The 20,597-nt window shown below is 35.9% G+C and overlaps 1 protein-coding gene across 3 annotated transcripts in view; it reads right to left on the reverse strand.

Annotated features, from left to right (window-relative positions):
* Positions 1-20,597, reverse strand: part of EML5 (EMAP like 5) — a 160,189-nt gene that overhangs the window by 104,254 nt on the left and 35,338 nt on the right. For all 3 annotated transcript variants that reach the window (XR_003795831.1, XM_029237319.1, XM_029237320.1), the window contains 5 exons: positions 15,425-15,523; positions 13,530-13,598; positions 11,939-12,124; positions 9,925-10,060; positions 8,420-8,621 (listed from right to left, as the gene is read on the reverse strand). Coding sequence is in view for 2 of the 3 variants with exons in the window: in XM_029237319.1 (XP_029093152.1) it covers positions 8,420-8,621; positions 9,925-10,060; positions 11,939-12,124; positions 13,530-13,598; positions 15,425-15,523 (692 nt within the window). In the remaining variant the exon portion in view is untranslated. The remainder of the gene's footprint in view (positions 1-8,419; positions 8,622-9,924; positions 10,061-11,938; positions 12,125-13,529; positions 13,599-15,424; positions 15,524-20,597) is intronic.

A 20,597-nucleotide genomic window follows, 5' to 3' on the forward strand; every position in this document is an offset into this window, starting at 1 on the left:
GGTGAGTCTGCCTGGAGGTTTGTCAATTTTGTTCATCTTTTCAAAATACCAGCTCTTGGTTTTACTGATCTATTGGTTTTTTGATCTCTATTTATTTCCTCTCTGATCTTTATTATTTCCTTCCTTCTGCTGACTTTGGGTTTTGTTTGTTCTTTTTCCAATTCTTTTAGTTGGTAGGTTAGGTTGTTTGAGATTTTTCCTGTTTCTTGAATAAGGCCTGTATCACTATGAACTTCCCTCCTAGAACTGTTTTTGCTGCATCCATAGATTCTGTAAAGTTGTGTTTTCATTTTTGTTTGTCTCTACGTATTTTATGATTTCTTCTTTGATTTCATTATTGACGCATTGGATTTTTAGTAGCATGTTGTTTAGTATCCAAGTGGTTGTTCTTTTCCTGTTTTTCATTCTGTGGTTGATTTCTAGTTTCATACTGTTGTGGTCAGAAAAAATGCTTGAAATAATTTGTATTCTCTTAAATTTACTGAGGCTTGTTTTCTGACCTAATGTGTGGTCCATCCTAAAGAACATTCCATGCACAACTGGAAAGAAAGTGTACTCTTTTTTGGATGTAGTGTCCTGTAGATATTAATTAAGTCCAACTAATCTACTACGTCATTTAGGACCTCTGTTGCCTTATTAGTTTTCTGTCTGGATGATCTGTCCATTGATGTCAGTGGAGTGTTAAAGTCTCCTACTATTATTGTGTTATTGTCAATTTCTCCCTTTATGTCTGTATTTGTTTTATATATGTAGGTGCTCCTATATTGGGAGCATGTATGTTAATGAGTATAATATTCTCCTCTTGTACTGATTCCTTTATCACTATACAATGCCCTTCTTTTTCTATTTATTTATTTATTTATTTGGTTGCACCGGTTCTTAGTTTCAGCAGGCAGACTCCTTAGTTGCAGCCTGCCTGGTCCTTAGTTGCAGCACGTGGGCTACTTAGTTGCAGCAGGTGGGCTCCTTAGTTGCGGCTTGCCGGCTCCTTAGTTGTGGCACATGGGCTCCTTAGCTGTGGCTCAACAGCTCCTTAGTTGTGGCATGTGAACTCTCAGTTGTGGCATGCATGTGGGATCTAGTTCCCTGACCAGGGATTGAAACCGGGCCCCCTGCACTGGAAGGTTAAGTCTTAACCACTGGACTGCCAGCAAAGTCCCCCTATTACATGTTTTTGATTTGTGGTTACCACAGAGTTCTAGTGTGTTGACTCATAATAACTATATCTACTTGCTTTAAACTGACAGTCATTCAAGTTCAAACACATTATACAAGATCTACATTTTATATTCCCCTCCCCCACATTTCATAATTTTGATGTTCTATTTTACATTTTCATGCTTTTTACTGTTTATTATAATCATAACCACTTATACAATTTTTTTTTACTGTTTTTTCATCTACATCTTGCTCATTTAAGTGACCTTCAATCCTTACTATATATTGCCTTTCCTATTGTGATTTTTCCCTTTCCTATAGATTCTTGCTTCTTTTCTATTTAGAGAAGCTCCTTCAATATTTCTTTCAGGATAGGTGTAGTATTGCTGAAATCTTCTAATTTTTGCTTGTCTGAGAAATTCTTTATCCCTCCTTCTATTCTAAATGATAATCTTGCTGGGTAGAGTATCCTAGGTTGCAGGTTTTTCCCTCAGGACTTTGAATATGTCATGTTATTCCATTCTGGCCTGCAAAGTTTCTGCAGAGAAATCAGCGTTATCTTTATGGAAGTTCCCTTGTAATGGACTCTTTGTTTTTCTCTTGCTGTATTTAGAACCCTCTCTTTAACTTTTACCATTTTAATTATGATATGTCTACATGTGGGTCTGTTTGGGACCCTCTGTGCTTCCTGTACCTGTGTATGTTTCCTTCTTTAGGTTTGGGAAGTTTTCAGCTATAATTTCTTTAAATACATTTTCGATCCCCTTCTCTCCCATTTCTCCTTCTGGAACTTCTATTATGCATAGTTTGGCACATTTTATATTATCCCATAGGCCTCATATATTGCTTTTTTTTTTTCATTTGTCTTTCCCTCTGCTGTTCTGATTGGGTGGTGTCCATTAATTTATCTTCCAGATCACTTATTCATTCTTCTGTGTCATTTAGTTGGCTATTTGTTGCTTCTAGACTGGTTTTTACCTCAGCAATTGAGTTGTCCTTTATTTTTCTTTTTTTTTTTTTGAATTGTCTATTTTTGACTGGTTTATCTTTACAGTTTCTAGTTCCCTGTTACAGTGATCTGCTTTCCTATCAATAATCCTTCTTAATTCAGTTAGCATTTTTATTACCACCTTTTTGAACTTGGGGTCTGGTAGACTGGTGAGCTCTCTTTCATTATTTGTTCTTTCAGGGAATTGCTCTTGTTCTTTCAGTTGGGAGTTGTTCGTCTGCCTTTTCATTTTACTTAACTTTCTCTGTCTCTATGAATTTAGGAGAGACTGTTATTGACTACAATCTTATAGGGATGTTTTTATGTGGGAGTGTCCCTGTGCAGACTATGTGTGTCCAATGCCTTTGGTGCAAGGGATGGTTTTGGTGTGAATGCCAGCCACATCTTTCCTCAGGGTATGCTGGCCATTATCATCTTGATCGAGAGAGGGTGGGGGTGGGGGGGAGGGGGGTGGCAGTTCGCGCTGGAGGATCTAAAGCCTGTTCAGGGCATAAGGCAGGACTCCCTCTCTGCTCCATGGCTATTGCCACCCTGTCAGGGACAGGGTCTGCTCCTCAGTTGTTGGAGTAGAAGCCCTGAGGGTCAGGCTTGACCAGGCTCTGTTGCCCCTGAGTGTGTGCCCTGCCCCAAAGGAAGTGAGTGCTGAAGCAAATGAGGCCTGTGCACTCACAGAGGACCTACATGCCGCCTGTGTAGGCATCTGCGGCTCCACTTAGAAGCAGGCCGAGGTTGCATCCCTTCCTCTGTTGTGTTCGTCCCAGATCTAGCACAAGGCTGTAGTGTGGAGTAGGCTGGGGGTCAGGGTACTGTGGCTTCAGGAATTGAGGCTGCACTGCTGCCAGAGACAGGGGCTGCCTCTGTGGCAGTCTTCTCCCAGGACTTGTCTGCCCCAGATCTAACGCTAATCTGCAGTGTGCAGTGAGTGGGAACAGGGCACTCTCACTGGGAGACCAACTGCTGCATGCTCCTGTGTGGGCTGACAAGGGTCACTGCCACCCCAGGCCCACAGTCTGTCTCTGCGTCTTTTCCCAGAGCCTGGTTGGCCCAGATCTCATGCCAGGCTGTGGTATGGAGCAAGCGGGGCCAGGGTGTTTGCCCCATTCAGACTGGGGAGTATGGTGAGGTGGCAGACACCAGTGCAGGGCTCTCTCCACCCTGACTATTGGCAAGTCAGCATGTGCACGCTCCTTGCAAGTAGAGTCTAGGCTGCTCAAGCCCTTCTGTCTGTCCCAGTGGTTCTCCCAGAAGGTAAGGGGGCTTGTCTCCTCTGCGCAGGATCTTAGGACTGGGATGCCCAGATTGTAGCTCAACCTGCTTGCTCTCCAGGGCAAGGCTCCTTCCATGCAGACCTTCTCCTTTCAGATCCTTCCCAGGGGTGCAGGTCCTCACCTGATATCTTTTTTTTCCATCCTACCCAGTTATAGGAAAATATTTCTTGCAGCTTTGGTTGTATGGGAGTTCTTCTGTCAGTTTCCAGTTAGTTTTCCATGAGAATTACTCCACATGTAGATGTATTTTTGACGTGTTTGTGGGGGAAGGTGAGCTCCATGTCTTCCTACTCTGCCATCTTGATCCCCCTCCTTGCTTTTACATTTTTAAACGGTTGAAAAAATTTTTCAAAGAATGACATTTTGAGACATGAGAAAATTATATGAAATTCAAATTTCAGTGTCCATAGATCAATTTTTACGGGAACACAGCCACACTGGTTTGTTTTCATATTGTCTATGGCTGCTTTCATACTACAGAGGTGGACCTGAGCGCTTGCAAAACAGACAGTAGATGGTATGTGACACAGATCACCTTGCACTACTTTGGTGCACTACAAATTGCAGTGACACAATTATAACCTGATAGAATTCTGAGTCCTATGTGTATTGTCACATCATGGCATTTTATTATTTTTTATTTCCAGCAGAAACCCATCATGTCAAAACAAGAGAAAAAAAAGAGAAAAGTGAACTTCGAATGTTGTGTTTTTAAGGCACAGTGGAGTGTGGATTACACCGCTATTGAATTAGATGGTAATGCATTATGTTTATTATGCAATGACAGAATACAAAGATACATTAACATTACCAGACTAAGTACTCATCACAATATTTTCTACTCACAGGAGAGCAATGGTCAGAAAAATCAGAAATTTAAAATTATAGCAGAATGAGGTTTTACTTACAAAAGTAAGTTTCTGAGTGGCTCATTTGTTAGACAAGCAAAGAAAGCTGTCTATTGGTAATGGACTAAATAACCATTTTAGATTGCAGTAGCTGAAGAAATGTGTCCAAAAAAAAACTTGTTTAAGACAATTAGCCTTTTGGCAAGAACAGTTGCTTAAAGAGTTGAGTGTGTTGGGAATAACACCAACAGTTAATTTAAAACAAGGCAAATACTTTTGAGTGGTTTTCTTTGAGTCTTGGTAAGTCAACAGATGTTACTAATACAACTCAGTTGTTTATTTGACGAGTCAATGGCAAGTTTGAAGTGACAAAGAATTAGCTTCTACGAATAGTTTGCATGAAACAACTACAGGCTAGAATATTTTCAAAGACATTAGTGAGAAAGCAGTAATCCAATACAATGTATTTTTACACCACACTGGGGTATAAAAATATGTATGGGGAAAAATGGCTTGGACAAATTTACAAATTTACTTAAAAATGTAAGTTGTTTAAAGCCTATGAGTATTCACTGTATTATTCTTTTGCAAGTATTTTGCGTGCACACACACACACACACTTGAATCATGTGTTTTAGAACCAATAGTGTTAATGGTGAACTTCATTTTCTCCAGTGGATTTAACCATTACTGTTTCTGAGTTTTTATCAGGAACAGTAGCTAAAAATCCTGACTTGCCCACACAGCAGGTTAATGGCTTAGCAATGGTAAAGTTTTATTATGATATTCTGATCTCAGAGCCAAGACTGAAATTTTTCTAAATCAAAATTGCCCTCAACTACCATTATTATTATTATTATTATTATTATTATTATTTTGGCTGTGCTGCATGGCATGTGGGATCTTACTTCCCTGACCAGGGATCAAACCTGTGCCCCCTGCATCAGGAGCACATAGTCTTAACCACTGGATTGCCAGGGAACTCCCTCAACTACCATTATTAAACACTGAATGGCTTTAGAAATTATCTTTTGCTGCACATTTGATACTGTTTCTTAATAAATTCAACCTAAAATTATAAGGCAAAAGCAGAACTTATTTGAAACCGTTGGAAGGAAGGAAGAGGAGGAAGGGAGGGAGGGAGAAAAGAAAAGAAACAACAGGCCCAAAATGTAGTCACTTGTGCTAAGCCTCACATCAACAAACCAAAACTTAATAACTAACCTAACTGCAGTTTCAGCTTCTCCTAGGAGTGGAATTTTAAACCAATCAGTCTGGAATTTCCTGATCAACAGTAATGAGGTAATCTGCATGATAGATTGATCACCCCCACCACCCCCACCCCCAACCCCCACCTCCCTCAAAGGAAGGTGACCTTGCCTGAAATAATCCTTTCGTTTTTGACTTTCTTGTCCCACTCTTTTTCTGCCTTCAAAAACCTTCCATTTTGTACAGCTCCTCAGAGCACTTCTCTACTTTCTAGATGGGATGCTGCCCAATTCATGAATCATTTAATAAAGCCATTTATTTAGGTCTTCAAATTTACTCAGCTGAATTTTGTTTTTTAAACAACACTGTGGTAAAGTTATTGGAACTATTAATGTTGTTTGAATAATAACATCAAGCTGCTTTATATACTTCCTGTGCTATCAAAACTTGAAACAAGAAGTAAGATCTCCATCCCCACATAAATCTGCAAGGGATATTTTTTCATAGCCTAATCTATAGTTCTAGCATGGTGTTTTGGACTACTCCCCTTGGGCAAGCCCTGGTCTTGACTTCTGCCCTTATGTCCCAGTTGAAAGCCATAAAGAGCCCAAGTTTAATCAAGGGAAGAAAAATGCCCTCAGTGCAAAAGTGGCTTTGGCCCACAACTGCTCCTAAATTCCCTTTTTTTTTTTTTTCGCAACTTGTCTGATAGTTCCTTTAAACTGTTCAAAGAACAGTTTAAAGGTGATTTACATTTTAACCAGCATTTTTAGTTGTTTTCAAAGGAAGAGTTCTTTCTGAATAACTTGCCCACCAGTAATAGAAACAGAAGTCTGAGCAACTGTAAGCAGATAGAATAGTGAGTCTCCAGAGAAAGAGAACCAGGCACGGCCTTCTTGACAGGTCATTTTTGGCCTAGGTCATTTTGTGATCTAAGCCTGGCCACACTGCTTGTCCTTGTACAGGTCTCAGTAATTAATGACCTTAAGGAAACAAAAGAATGCAGAATCAAATGACTGTTATCAATAGCAAAGATAATAAATCAATTGTAAAATCTCCCAGTTCTGTTTCAGTGGTAAAGATTAGCCAGAAGTGCTCAACTACCAGATCAACTGGAACCTAATGGATGATGATTTTGACCTTTTCTGACCCTTGTGATTTCAATCAACTAAAGCTTGGACTCTGTTGACTTTTGCCCTAATTCTATGCTGAATTCTCTTCTGCCCAAGCCCCTTCATGAATATATGCCCTTATCTTAAAACTTCCCCAATTTTGCTATTCGGGGAGACACTGGTTTGGGAAAGGTCCCTGGTGTTCTCCTTACTTGCTTCAAGTAATATAAATCCTTCTCCCAATCTTTGGCTTGATTGTGTCTTTTGGTTTGACACCCACCAAGAGGTGAACCCAGTTTACAGGTAACACAGTTACTTTTTAAAGCACCAGTTGTCCTTTTTTCATAGTTATGCGGCAGCTAATGACAGCAGTCCTCCTAAAATGCAAGAAACTAAACAATAGATCCTAGCAAACCATGTGGGTGAAGTGTAGCCCCACAGAGAGTTTCTATGTGAACCCAGAGCTATGGCATCTCCCACCTACATAAAACTAAGTAACACAGAGAGAGTAAATGGCATGATTGATTAACATACCATTTAAAATATCAGTAGTTATCTAGAATGAATTAGGTTGCATCCCCACCTCACTTCTTATACTAAAGTAAACTTTACACAGATTAGGAGTTAAACATAAAAAATAAACCCACTAATGTACTAGAAAAATATATTGGAAAACTTTTTAACTTTAGGGAGGATTTCTCTATGCTAGAAAACTCAGAAGTCATAAAAGAAAATGCTGATAAATTCAGCTGCATAAAACAAAACAACAACAAAAACTTCTTCATAGCAAAAAACCTAAACATAGTAAAAAAGCAAGTAACAAAGACATCAAAGTGGAAAAAATACCTCAACTCACATCACTGACCAGTAGTTCCCAAACTTTAGTGTATATCACAGCTACCTGGAAAACCCCAAATTGGTGGATTTCTGATACAAGGTCCTGTATAATGCATGATAATTTGCATTTCTTACAAGTTCCCCTGTAATGCTGATGCTGCTGGTCCAGGAATCACACTTTAAAAACCACTCATAGACAAAAGGCTAATTGCTGCTTTCATATGTAGACAGGTATTAGATCCTATATTAAAATAATTAGAAAAAGACCAATGTACTAATGGAAAATACGCAAAGAGCTTGAACAGACAGGTCAAAGAAAAGGAAATACAACTGTCCTCCAAACGTATGAAAACATACTCAAGACCCCTCAGTATGAGAGAAAAGCATGTTTTCAAAACATAACAAGATATCATTTTTCACCTTTTGGGGTAATAATTAGTGCTGGCAAGGGTGTGGGAAAACAGGCACTGTCACACATTGCTGTCAGGTATGTAAATTGTTATTGCCTCTGTGTAAGGCATTATCTACCAAAATTTTAAACGCATATGTCTTTTGAACACTGTGAAGAATTTACCATAGAAATATTCATATTTACACATGTAAAAAATGGCAAAGGTATAAAGACATTTGCTGCAAGCAGTGTATTTAGAAGCACAATACTGGAAGAACCTAAACTCCCATCAATGATAGATTAATTGAATAAATTACAATACACAGTGGAATATTATATAGCTGTTAAAAAGGTAATCCTGTACATTTTGATATGGAACAAACTCCAACTTAGGTTTTTAAGAGAAAAACCCAAATATTATAAATAGTTGTTAATTCTATTAATTTTAAGCACCTATTATGTTCATTTGTTACACCATAAGCAGATAAAATTTTAAACTAAGGGTTTTTTTTTTTTAAGTTTTTCTTATGTTTCCCTAAGGACAAATTCAAATTCCAGCCTATGCAATTACTTTATGAATTGCTTACCTGACTGAACGATCATCACTTCCAGTCACGGCCAAAGGTTTAGTAGGATGGACGGCAAGTGCCCAAAGTTCACCTTCACAATGCCCTTGCATAATTAGGAAAGGTTTGTTTCTTTCATGCACCACAATTTCAAAAATTTCGCTGTCCTGTGTTCCAACTAGAATGTGGTCACCTCGCCAACAAACACTCCTTACAGACAAACCTAGTCAAATTGAATTGTATTTAAGATCAGTACTGTAATAACAGAATGCCAATCTGCCTAAACCACTGTTATTTTTTATACCTTAGATATAAGATAAAAGAAATCTGAAAGTCTTGGATCCACACATTTTCTTCATTTATCTGTACTGTTTTCTATGTGGACTATTTCTATTTTTATATACTTAATTTCTACCCATCCTTCAGGGAATACACTCTTCTTCCTTACTGGACAACATCAGTCATAAGTCTGATTACTTCCTCAGCCAAAGGCTTACAACAACAGTGTGCATCATCCACAGAGTAATTATTCAGAATTCAAGAACTGTATTATTTTTCTCTTATAATAATCTGACTTTTCTCGTGTTTATATTTCATTTCTTCAATGTGCTCATAAAATCATTAAGAAGAGAGACTTCTACTTTTTCTATATACAATCCCTTTTGTAACCTCAGGAAAGCTAGTGTTTTCCTCAGTTTTCTCATCTATATAGTATGGTCAACATTAAGCTCCTGTGTAACTTACAATGTAAGAATCAAATAAGAAAAAGTGCCAAATTATTTTGTAAACTTTAAAGTACAATAATGCTCAGCAAAACTAATGAAAACAGTATAACAGTTAACACTGGATGATCGTTATGTGCCAGACACTTCTAAATATTTTACATATATTAGCTCATTTAATTCTCTGAAATAGCTACTCTTATTCTCATTTTACAGATGAGGTATGCAGCTCAAGGTCACACATCTAATACTTCCAGTCCTCTCTTATAATACCACACTAGTGTATAATACGTTTACTTTTATAGTGAAAGATTCTGTTTTATTACATCAATTTTTAAAAACCCTCCCAAAGAAAAAATTATCTCCTAATTGCTGACAAATTTGGATGAAGGAAAAACACATATACATGAATTTAAATAATCCTAAACAAAAGTTCCCCTAGCTCTCAACACACTATTTTCAACAGTTTATTTGCTAAACAGTTACATTTAGCGTTCTAATAGTAAAATATTTTCAAAATTTAAGGTTACCAAAGTAAGTACCTATCACATCTCTCTGTAGGTCCCATTATAACAGGCATTAGACATGAAAAAAACCTCTGTCATAACACTAAACATAGATGGTCTTCAGGCAAAATTTCTCCTCTTCAGCAGAAGGATTTTAATTAAAATGTATACAGTATGAAGGAGCAAATATAAGTCTCATTTATTTTACAAAACATACTTTTAAGTTTACTGAAAGAAACCGACAACCCTTGGTATATTTAGAATTTGCCTAGTAATGAGATATTTGTTTTGTTATTACCTTTGTACCCCTGGTCTGTCTCCCTGAGATCAATCACAGTTATTGGTTTAAAAGTTAAATCCCAAAGACGAATACAGCCATCTCTGCCACCAGTAGCAAAGCCTTCTTCACAAGCATTCATGCTAAAAATTCCCGCCTAGAAGAGGGAATAAAATAATTTAACAATATATACTTTTTAAGAAAATACACTATATATGATGGTAGAAATCCACTTAAAATTTTTTTGATATGGCATAGGAATAATCAAATACATCAGAAAACACAAAGGATAATCTAGAAACAAATTTATGCATATATAGGAACTCAATATGTGACCAAGGTGGTATTTAATGATATGGGCATAACATAAAAGAAAATTCAGTTAAACCTTATACCACATATAGAAATGAATTACACAAAAACAAAAACATGCAGACCAAATTCTAAACGTAAAACATGAAACAAATATATTAGAAGAGTCAGAACACTTATGTAACTTTGGGCTGTGAGAGAACTTTTTTTAAGCGTGGCAGGTTACCCACCAAGGCATAAAGGAAAAATTTCAATTTTTCATATGAGAAAAGATATCGGAAAAAAACAAACTGGGGAAATATTTGCATTGTGTATCACTGTCAAAAGGTTAATATCCCTAATATGAATAATATTGAATATGAATAAAGGAAAGAAAATCCAACAACAACAGTAACAAAAAAAGGTACAGGATAAGAAAAGCCAATTAATAGAAAAGGAAATTCAAGTACAGCTGACCCTTGAACAATGCAGGTGTTAGGGGTGCTGACCGCTGTGTAGTCGAAAATTCTAGTAAAACTTAGAATTGGACCTCCACATCCAAGGTTCTCCATATCTGCAAGTTCTGCGGTATCCATGGATTCAACCAACCACAAATTGTGTAGTACTACAGTATTTGCTATTGAAAATAATTTGCATACAAGTGGACCCTTGTAGTTCAAACCCATGTTATTCAAGGGTCAACTCTAGTCAATAAATACATGAAATTTCACAAATAGACAGGAAAGCAAACTAAAACAAATAGTTATTATTTTTCACCGAGAAGACAAGCAAAAATTTACAAGAGTGGACACAACCTCTGCTGATGAGTATGAGGAAGAAACTGGTATTTTTATATATTGATGGTGAAAATGTGAATTGCCACAACCTTTGTTAGAATCTGCTATTTCTGGTCTTTAGGCATTTTGCTTAAAGCAAGTCCTGCTCTAAGTGGTTCTTTAATATACTTAATATGTAATATATATTGAATAGTGATTCATATTAATATATGTAATCACTTTTCTACTTGAAATTGTCCTGCTACCAATATGGCAGCTCTGTGCTCTCTAGCTCCCCTCACTATGTGAGGGACTCAACTGCTAAAAAAGCCCAAATCAAAAAACACTAAAAGGTTTTTGTTTGTTTGTTTTTAAAACTTTTTTTGTCCATACCGCATGGCATGCGGGATCTTAGTTCCCCGACCAGGGATCGAACCCAGGACAGCCCGGGAAGTCCCTAAAAGGGACTAAACACTAAAAGGCTTTAACAACAGCTTTTTTTTTTTTCCTGATAACTTATTTATATGAAAATCTCATGAAGTACAAAAATTAAATTCCTTTGCCACTCACTTAATGAATCAATGATATAAAAATTAAAAAGTTAATTTTATCCTAGAGCTATCCCCAAATTTCCCACTGGTAAATTGGCTACAAAAGCACTAGTTTTATTCTAATGTGGTTAATCTAGGATACTTTTAGGTTAAATTTAACAAACTTTTTTTCAACAATGAAAAAGACACCATACTAAAGCAATGCTTTGAACAAAATAATAATTATACTAATTTAATTGCATAATGTTTCTTCATTGAAATCTTGAAAACAAATAGACAAATTAATTCAATTGTAATAGTAGTTTTCAAGTTACTGAATTGAACAGAAAGTCTGCTATTTTATGGAACCTTTTGTTCTAAGACAAGAAGGTAAGTAATTAATACCTAAAAGTATTTAAAATATTTAAATATACTTACAGTATGAGCTCCTTGAATTGTTCGTATAAGATTAATTCCTTTCCAAACATATATATCCCCATTGAGTGCACCAGAATATGTTAATTCATCCCTTGCACAGGCCAGGCACAATATTGTCTGAAGGTCACCAGTCTTACCAAAGACCCCTCGTTTTGGGGTCAGAGCATTTCCACATAAACTCCAGAACTAAAAAGTACATAGTATAATCGAATTACCAAAGAATGCTCATAATATAACCAAAAACATTTCCAGTACTTTGATGCTATATTAGAGCAGCAGACTAGAAATTACCTAAGAAACTCCCTTATGATACAATAGCGCGTTCAATGTTCACATCCTCATCTTAGTGTTGTCATTAGCTATGTTATAGCAGATAAATCAGTTTCAATCCTTACTGTAAGAATAAGGGGGGGTTGAACTAAACTATTTTAAAAATATGCTGTGTTTCCCTTAGGTTTCTGGAAAAAAAACTACATAATCTTTTAGACAGATTAAAAAGTTGGGAAGGGTTAGCAATGAAAATGAAGCTAATATTCATTTCTTCAGTCACACTGGCAGTCACATTTCAAACGCTCAAGAGTCACATCTAACTAGCGGTTACTCTATGGGACAGCACTGATGTGGATTCTAGAACAATGGTTCTTAACTCCTGCTGAGCATCAAAATCATTTGGATACCTGGGCTTCACTCTCCAGAGATTCTGTCTCAATTTATTTCAGTGGGGGTTCAGGTATATTGTGTCATTAATTTCCCCCAGGTGATTTTAATATGCAGCCAAAATTGAGAATCACTAATTTAGAAGAAAAAAATAGACTGAAATTGGGACTTACTGAAAGGAAGAGAACCAGCTATACTTATGCACAGAAATCACGGAGATTTTTAAATTTAAAAATCATACATTGATTAAAGCATTCATTAGCTATTTGAATGGATAAGTGATCATTTTTAGTTCTTTAAGGCTTCAGATTTTAAACTTAGATCTTTAGGTCTTAGAATAAGATCTTGAAGATCAGGTAAGATCTTTTAAGTACATAATATTAATAAATCATATTACTTTAAGTGGCAATTTACTTATTATAAAGTTGAACTTATTCTCTGGGCCTAACTTCTTTATGCAGAACTATCTAATGTGTATACTCCTGCCCTGCCCCATATTCATTTCTTTCTTTCTGCAAACATTAACTTTACCTGAATCCACATAAAAGAACAAAAACCCTCATCATGAAGATTTATGTTTGACTTCCCTATCTTCTTCCAAAAATGAACAAATCATTCCAAATGTGTATCTTTCTTATTTTTAAGCTTTACAAGTAAAGGAATTGCTCAGCTTTGAAAATATCAGAGAGCAACATACTAATAATCTCTTTTTCATCCACCTCTGTTTCTCTCTCTCTCTCACTGTCTCTCTCTCTCTCTCTCTCTATATATATATATATACCCACGCACGTATATATACACACACACAAATATGTGTGTGTATGTGTGTGTGTGTATGTGTGTGTGTATATATATCCTAAATTGTAGTGTGATGTGTGCTTAGTGGCAGAGAATAAGTAATCATGACTATTATAAAGCAAGACCCTTCTAGTACCTTGATATGTTTTACACCACAGCTGACCAGTTTATTTGGCTGGTACACATCCCAAGAAATATCAAATATCTGTAAACAAATCAGATTCATGGTTAAAATACTTATTTCCAGAATCATTTAAGAAGCCTGTCCAAAAGCCCAAATAGCCCCAAACCCTACATATCATAAAACAATATTCCTCAATAAATAATAATCAGAACCCTACACTTCAAGATCCTATGAGAAATAAAGTATGTAAATGATAAGGAATAAAAACTATTTCTTAGTTTCTATGAACCATATGAAACTACTAGTGGAGTGAAAATTAACATCTCTTTCTAATTTTTAAAAAAATTTGGTCTGTAAATAACAAGAATGATTCAACAGAAACAGGGAATGAGGCAGGTAAGTGCATAATTTCTAAAGAGGAAGATAATTAATAGAACATACACAACACTTATACAGCCAGAAATAGAGAACATTTTTGTAGCTTTCTATCACACAGAATTACTTACATAAAAGATCCAAACATTTATTTCACAGTAAAAATTCTGTTTCTAGTTTTCAGTTTTTTAAAATTGTTTATGGGTCAAACAAAACTAACTTACATTTTGGAGATCCCCAGGCTTCACTTTTTTCTAAGGTTCCATAAATTATAAATACGCACAAACAATTTTTGTTACAAAATCAAACAAGAAAAAACCCAGCTGAAATAAAATATGCATTAAATATATACTTAATAATAAATGAAAGAAAAATTAATATTTGAAAAATAATCTCATAACAGATAAAAAACAATTCTGCTATCTGGTAGTCTTTACCATGTTTCTTTGATATCTGCCTGCATAATCACCTAATATGCTTACTACCTCTAAAAATTTACCAAGTGATAGTCTTTAGTGATAATGAAGAAAGAATACATCTTATAAATTAACATTTAACAACTCACCATACATTTAATATACAGATTAAATGAAAAACATACTGATGCACCTTTAAAATACTAACCACAAAAATACTTTTCAAAAATTCCAATGACAGTACCATTTTTCATAGTAATCAGTCTACTTACTAAGTCCAAAGTACTAAAGTGTGAAATGCTTTGATCTAAGTAAGTCAGAATACACAACTGTCTAATAAAATGTACCTAACACTTTAATAATTATCTAAATTGTGTTTGCGTATAACAGGCCCCTCTGAGAATCTGCTGAAAACCAAGTTTATTTTCCAAAATGCAAATACATTAAAATTTTTTATACAATTTTTACAGATTCATAGATTTTCCCCAAATAGAATCAACGACTGTAGCTCCTGTGTTGGTTCAGGTTAGGTGATTATGCAGACAGGTGTCAAAGAAACATGGTAAAGACTACCAGATAGCAGAATACAGCGGATACACCAAAAAATCAGACATTTTAAAGAGTTTAAGACAAAATATTCATTATATTAATTTCATACAACTTGGAATAAGGAATTTATTTTTAACAAGTTTCCAAAGTGAAAAATGTTAGGTCTCTAACATAATTTCAAATTCATACGTGCAACAGTATTCACCTTAACTATGATGCATATGTAATAAATCAGTGATAAATCAAACTGAATAATAAATAGAGCCTAGGCATGAACCATTCAATTTTTAAATTTAGGTTTGAATAACTTAAAACTCATCATTTTTGCCAAAGCAAACACTGGGTTAAAGGTTTTATGCTAAAACTATACATATCAAGTCATGTTTTTGAGTACCACAATACATATACGCATTCTAAAATTTTATGAGTATTTATAATTGCATTTAAAATTTTAAATTACACATGAGCAATTGGCAATAACAAAACACAGAAACATAAAATCTCCTGACTCTTCTCCGGCTTTTTCCCACGCAGTACCCATGAGAAACTCCAAAGGAGAATACTTACTCTATCTGTGTGACCTGGAGCCATAGATAACATTTTTCCTCTTTTCCAATCCCAAACGCAAACTGCATTCTTTGAATCAAGTCCAACTGAAACCAAGCGCTGAATTATGTCCAAGAAGACCAGGGAGCAGGGGGAATAAAAAAGTAAACAAATAAAAAAGGAACCAAATTATAAATGGCAAACAAATTCTACTCATGGGTATTATAAACATCAAAACTTACACACTTATATTTTATAGACCTCATAGAGAAAGGCTGGATGTATTTCATCTTGTTAATATTTGCATATATGTGTAGTTCTTCATATGAGAAACAGAAGAAAGACTTCCATTTCTAACAGTAGGATTGACAGAACACCCTAAGCATCTCTCCTGCCAAAAACTAAAAATGCTAGATAAAATGAAAAAACATCTTTTTAAATGCACTGTTGAGCTGTCAAGGAATTAAGAAATCTGAGAACAAAAACAAAGTGATTTCCTATGGGAATCCTGGAAGTAAGAGAGCTCCTATACCCACTTTACTCTAAAGGTATCAGCTAACTCCTGGTAAGCCTGATTTTTGTTCTTCAGGCTAAAGAGGAATAGGAGATAAAGTTTAGGGCCTGCCCAAGGTAGGGATTTGAATTGCAGACATTTGACTAAAGCAGTAACTCCTCAGAGTAAGGGAGAACAAGAAACCATCCCTTTTCAAAGAAAGGGGCAGTGATGCATGAAGGGGAAAAAAACCCTCCTGAAAATATGTAGCCACAAACAACCTTCACATGGTTGTAGGGCCTATGTCCACAAGAATCATGAATCCTTCAAATGAAAAATTTCATTCAGAGTGGTCCTAAGGGTTGCAGAGTTTTCAAGCATTTTCAACTATGTGGCACAGGCAAATATAAATCCTATATGGAGGACTGATAAATCAATCCATCCCTCGAAGAATTCCTACAAGTAGCAAGTCAATAAAAAATAAACTTAAAACAAACAACCCCCACACCCAATAACCAGAGGAAATAAGGGACCATGAGTGAGAATCAGCAAGTCACCAGAAACAGAACAATCAGTCTTGAAAAGTATCAGACATTGAAATTATCAGATAATATAAAATAAGCTTAATATTAGTAGAGAAATAAAATTAAGGCTTCAAAATATCTTCATATGAGACAAGAATGGGAGACCATAAAAAGTATCCCAGCAAATTTAAGGAAGCAAACAATTTCTAGAAATGAAAAATAAATGAAATTAAAAATTCAGTGGAGAAAAGAAAAAAATACCTCAGTGGAAGAGTTATATAGGAGATTAGAGGGAGATGAAGAGCCTGAGCTGAAAAGAGGGGACAGTGAGATGAGAAGTATGAGAGAGGTTAGGAAACATGAAAGATGGCCTTTGGTCATGAAGGAGTATTAGGGTCTGAACTTGCCCCCCTGCCATAAACAACTAGAAAACTGTACAAAATATATAAAACAAATATTTTTGGACATTCTTAACAGGAAGTGAAGCACTGTAAACCCTGAATGAGGGGGAAGCAAACAAGGTAAGTTCTGCAATTGCCCCAGCCTTCATTTAGGTGGCATTTTCCAGACTATAGCACAGAAAGGTGGAAGCCAAACAGAGCCCAGAAGACTTGCTGATTTGAGAAGACAGAGCCTGGAGTTCAGAGAGGCCAAGATGGCTAGAATTTGCAGAGCAGAAAAAGAACTCTAGAAAATCTGTTTATGGGTCCCCTTGAGAACACCAGTGTTTGCATGTATAAGGTGAAATCCATGAGGCCATGCAAAGAACAAATTCTGAAAAAAAGAACAATTACTGGGGAGCTAAAGCCAAACAATTCCCAGAGATCATAAAGGGTCAGGATCACTCAAATCCCCAATAGCAAGAATGGAGGTATATCCTCGAATTCACTGTGTATTCAGTAGAGATTCCAGGAGGGTCACACCATAGTAGTGAAGTAAACCAGTGGTCCTAGAGGAAAAGCTACTCTAGCCTTGACCGAAAAAAGCTTGAAAGCAAGCTTTTCAAAAGGACCAAACTGATCAACAAGGAACTTAACTACCTACAAAAACAATGTCCAACATGCTTTAAAGGGATACAACAAAATCCAGCATTCAGAATGTAATATACACAATGTCCAGCATCCAATAAAAAAAATTACTGAACATGTTAAAAAAGAGGAAAATGTGACCAATAACCAGGAGAAAAATCAGTTAATAGAAACAGACCCAAGAATCACAGAAATGATTAAAATTAGAAGATATTGGCTGTTAAGATGGAAATGTTCAAGATGCTCCAGAATTATTTTAAAACAAACACATAAAGAATAAAAAGAGAAATGGAAGCTATAAAAGAAAAACATGTTGAACTTTAAATATAAATGTTAAAAATTATCTGAAATGAAAATTCACTCCAAAGGATTACCAGCAGCTTAGACAATGAAGAAAAAATAAATGAACTTGAAGACACAGCAACAGAAACTATCAAAAATAAAGCACAGAAGGAAAAAGGGAACAAAGTAACAGAGCCTCAGTTACCTTTAGAAAAATTTCAAGTGGTCTAACGTACAGGTAATTGTGATTCCAAAAGGAGAAGAAAGATGGAAGAAAAGAAAAACAAAACTGAAGAAATAATGGCCAAAACTTTCTCAATTTGATAAAAAACATAAACCCACAAATCTAAGATGCTCGATAAACTTCAAGCAGGATGAATCACACACACAGAAAAAACACATCCACACACATGGGCATCAAACTGTTGAAACCAGTGCTAAAGAGAAAAACCTTAAAAGTGGCCAAATAAGAGAGAGAATTTTGGTGTGTAAGGACAAAGATTTAAAAATAATCCTGGGCTTCTCATCTGAAGCTATGCATATCAGATGACAAAGAATAACCTCTCTAAAGTGCTGAGGGGGAAAAAAGTCAACACAGAATTATATACTTACCAAAAATATCTTTTGAAAACTGGGTCAAAATTAAGTCTTTTTCAAATAAACAAAAGATGAGAAAATTCATCAACAAATCAGCACTATAAGATATGATACCAGAAGTTTCTTCAGGCAGAAGGAAAATGATACCAAAGAGAGACTTAATTTACACATATCAATGAAGAGTACCCAAATGGTAAATATGTAAATAAGACTTTTCTTACTTTTAATTTTCTTTGAAAACTAACTGTTTAAGGAAAAATCACAACAGTTATAATGGAGTTTACAAAGCATGTAAAATGAATGAAAATGAAAGAAGTAAAATGAATGACAACAATAGCACAACAAACAGAAGGAGAAAAACGAAATAGCAGAATACGTATTTTCCCGTATTTTTTCAAAGTGCACAGGAAACCTCATGAAGATCACAAAATTGTGAATTACAAAATAAGCCTAAACAAATTTTTAAAAATTAAAATACAGAGTATGTTCTCTGACAAAGACAGAATGAAATCAGAATAACAGAAAGTTATGCAGAAAATCCTCCAAATATCTGGCAACTATCAGTACAATTCTAAGTAACGGCAGAGTTAAAGAAGAAATCACAAGGACCCACCCACAACACGTACTTTGAAAAGCACTGGTTTAGAAGCAGGGGTAGGCAAATTATAACCCTCAGGCCTGTACCCTGCTTTTTGTAAATAAAGTTCTACTGGAACACAGCCACACCTATTCCTTTATAAGGTGTCTATGACTGCTTTCACACTACAATGCAGAACTGGATTAGCTGTGACTCCAGCTACTGGAGTAGCTGAGACTGCATGGCTCAAAAGCTTAAAATATTTACTATCTGACATGTTGTAGAAAGTTTTGCCAATCTCTGGTTTACAGCACAGATTCTGGTACCAGACTGCCTAGGTTTAAATACCAGCTCCATCTCTCACTAACTGGATGACTTTGGGCAGTTATTTAGCCTCTCTGTACCTTAGGTTCCTCACCTCCTAAATAGGGATAATGAAAAAAAACCTCATAGGGTTAACATATATAAAGGAATTAGAAGAGTGCTTGGCATAACCTTAATGTTATATAAATGTTTGTTATCATCATCATTATTATTGTTCCCATAACCATAATTAACTTTAAGAACCCATGCCCTCCACCCGTCTGAATGAGAAATGTCATTTAGTACCTAGCTAGAAAGTTTCCACATAGTAAAATTACTATCTAAGTCCCCAAATGGGTAGAATGAATGGCTTACATAAAAAGATACAGAATATATTTTGTATCTGGCTCTCCATGAAGTCACACTTGCAGAAAGTCCAAATGAACTAGAGGAGATGATTTGCTCCTCCTAAGAGTCTTTAATATTTGGGAACTAGAGAGTAATCAGCAAATATCTAGCTAAAACAAAGATATCTACCTCTCGCTACAGTATACTATGTAGAGATTAAAATTCACAAGACAAGTATAAAGTGAGGAACAGTCAGAGAGGCACTGCCCTTTCTATCAATGCCTCTTCTCTCTGGCTAAGTTCATCACACACAAAGTGAACCACAACTGGTCAAAAGCTTTAAAACTCCATGTAGCTCAATAGAGCCCCAGAGCATCTGGCTCTGCACAGGCAGTAACAAAATAGACCTGGGAGCACTTCCTCTGTAGCCCTGATAAACATATCATGGCCAAAATCAACCTCCCTAACAACAGGTTAAGTAACAGCAGAGAGGAAAAGATAAAAATAACCAAGCAAATACTACCCCCTCTCTTAGCTTTCTATCATTTTTTACTTCATCATCCTTTCTCACAGGTGAGGAAGAGCATAAAGAAAGTTTTCCAGTGAAAGCAATGCTGGAACCATATCTTAGAAGATAGAGGCAGTCAGGTAGAAAAATAAGAGAAAATTCACTTAAGGCCAAAGGATACCAAGATCGCTCATGGTGCTTTCAGGAAAGAGCTAGTACTTTGGTGTGGCTGCGCGGGGGAGTTGCCAACGGGGAAGTGGCAGGAGACAAGACTGGAGAGGTAGGCCAGAAACAGGAGAAAGAATGAGCTTTGTTTTTTAATGAGTTAGAATAAAGAGAGAATTCAGTTTTAAACATGTAATAAATGGTATATCTATACGACATTCAAGGAGAGTATATGGAGGTGAGGAGAGAAGCTGAGGCCACTGTTAACTGACACAGGAGTTAAAGTCATGGATCTAGTAATCACCTAAAGAGAATAAGTGAAGTGAGGGGGGCTGGGGGAAGGAAGGCTACAGACTCCTAGGAACACTG

Source organism: Monodon monoceros, unplaced genomic scaffold, assembly GCF_005190385.1.
Source record: "Monodon monoceros isolate NGI ecotype Baffin Bay Population unplaced genomic scaffold, NGI_Narwhal_1 Super_Scaffold_21, whole genome shotgun sequence".
Lineage (NCBI taxonomy): Eukaryota > Metazoa > Chordata > Mammalia > Artiodactyla > Monodontidae > Monodon > Monodon monoceros.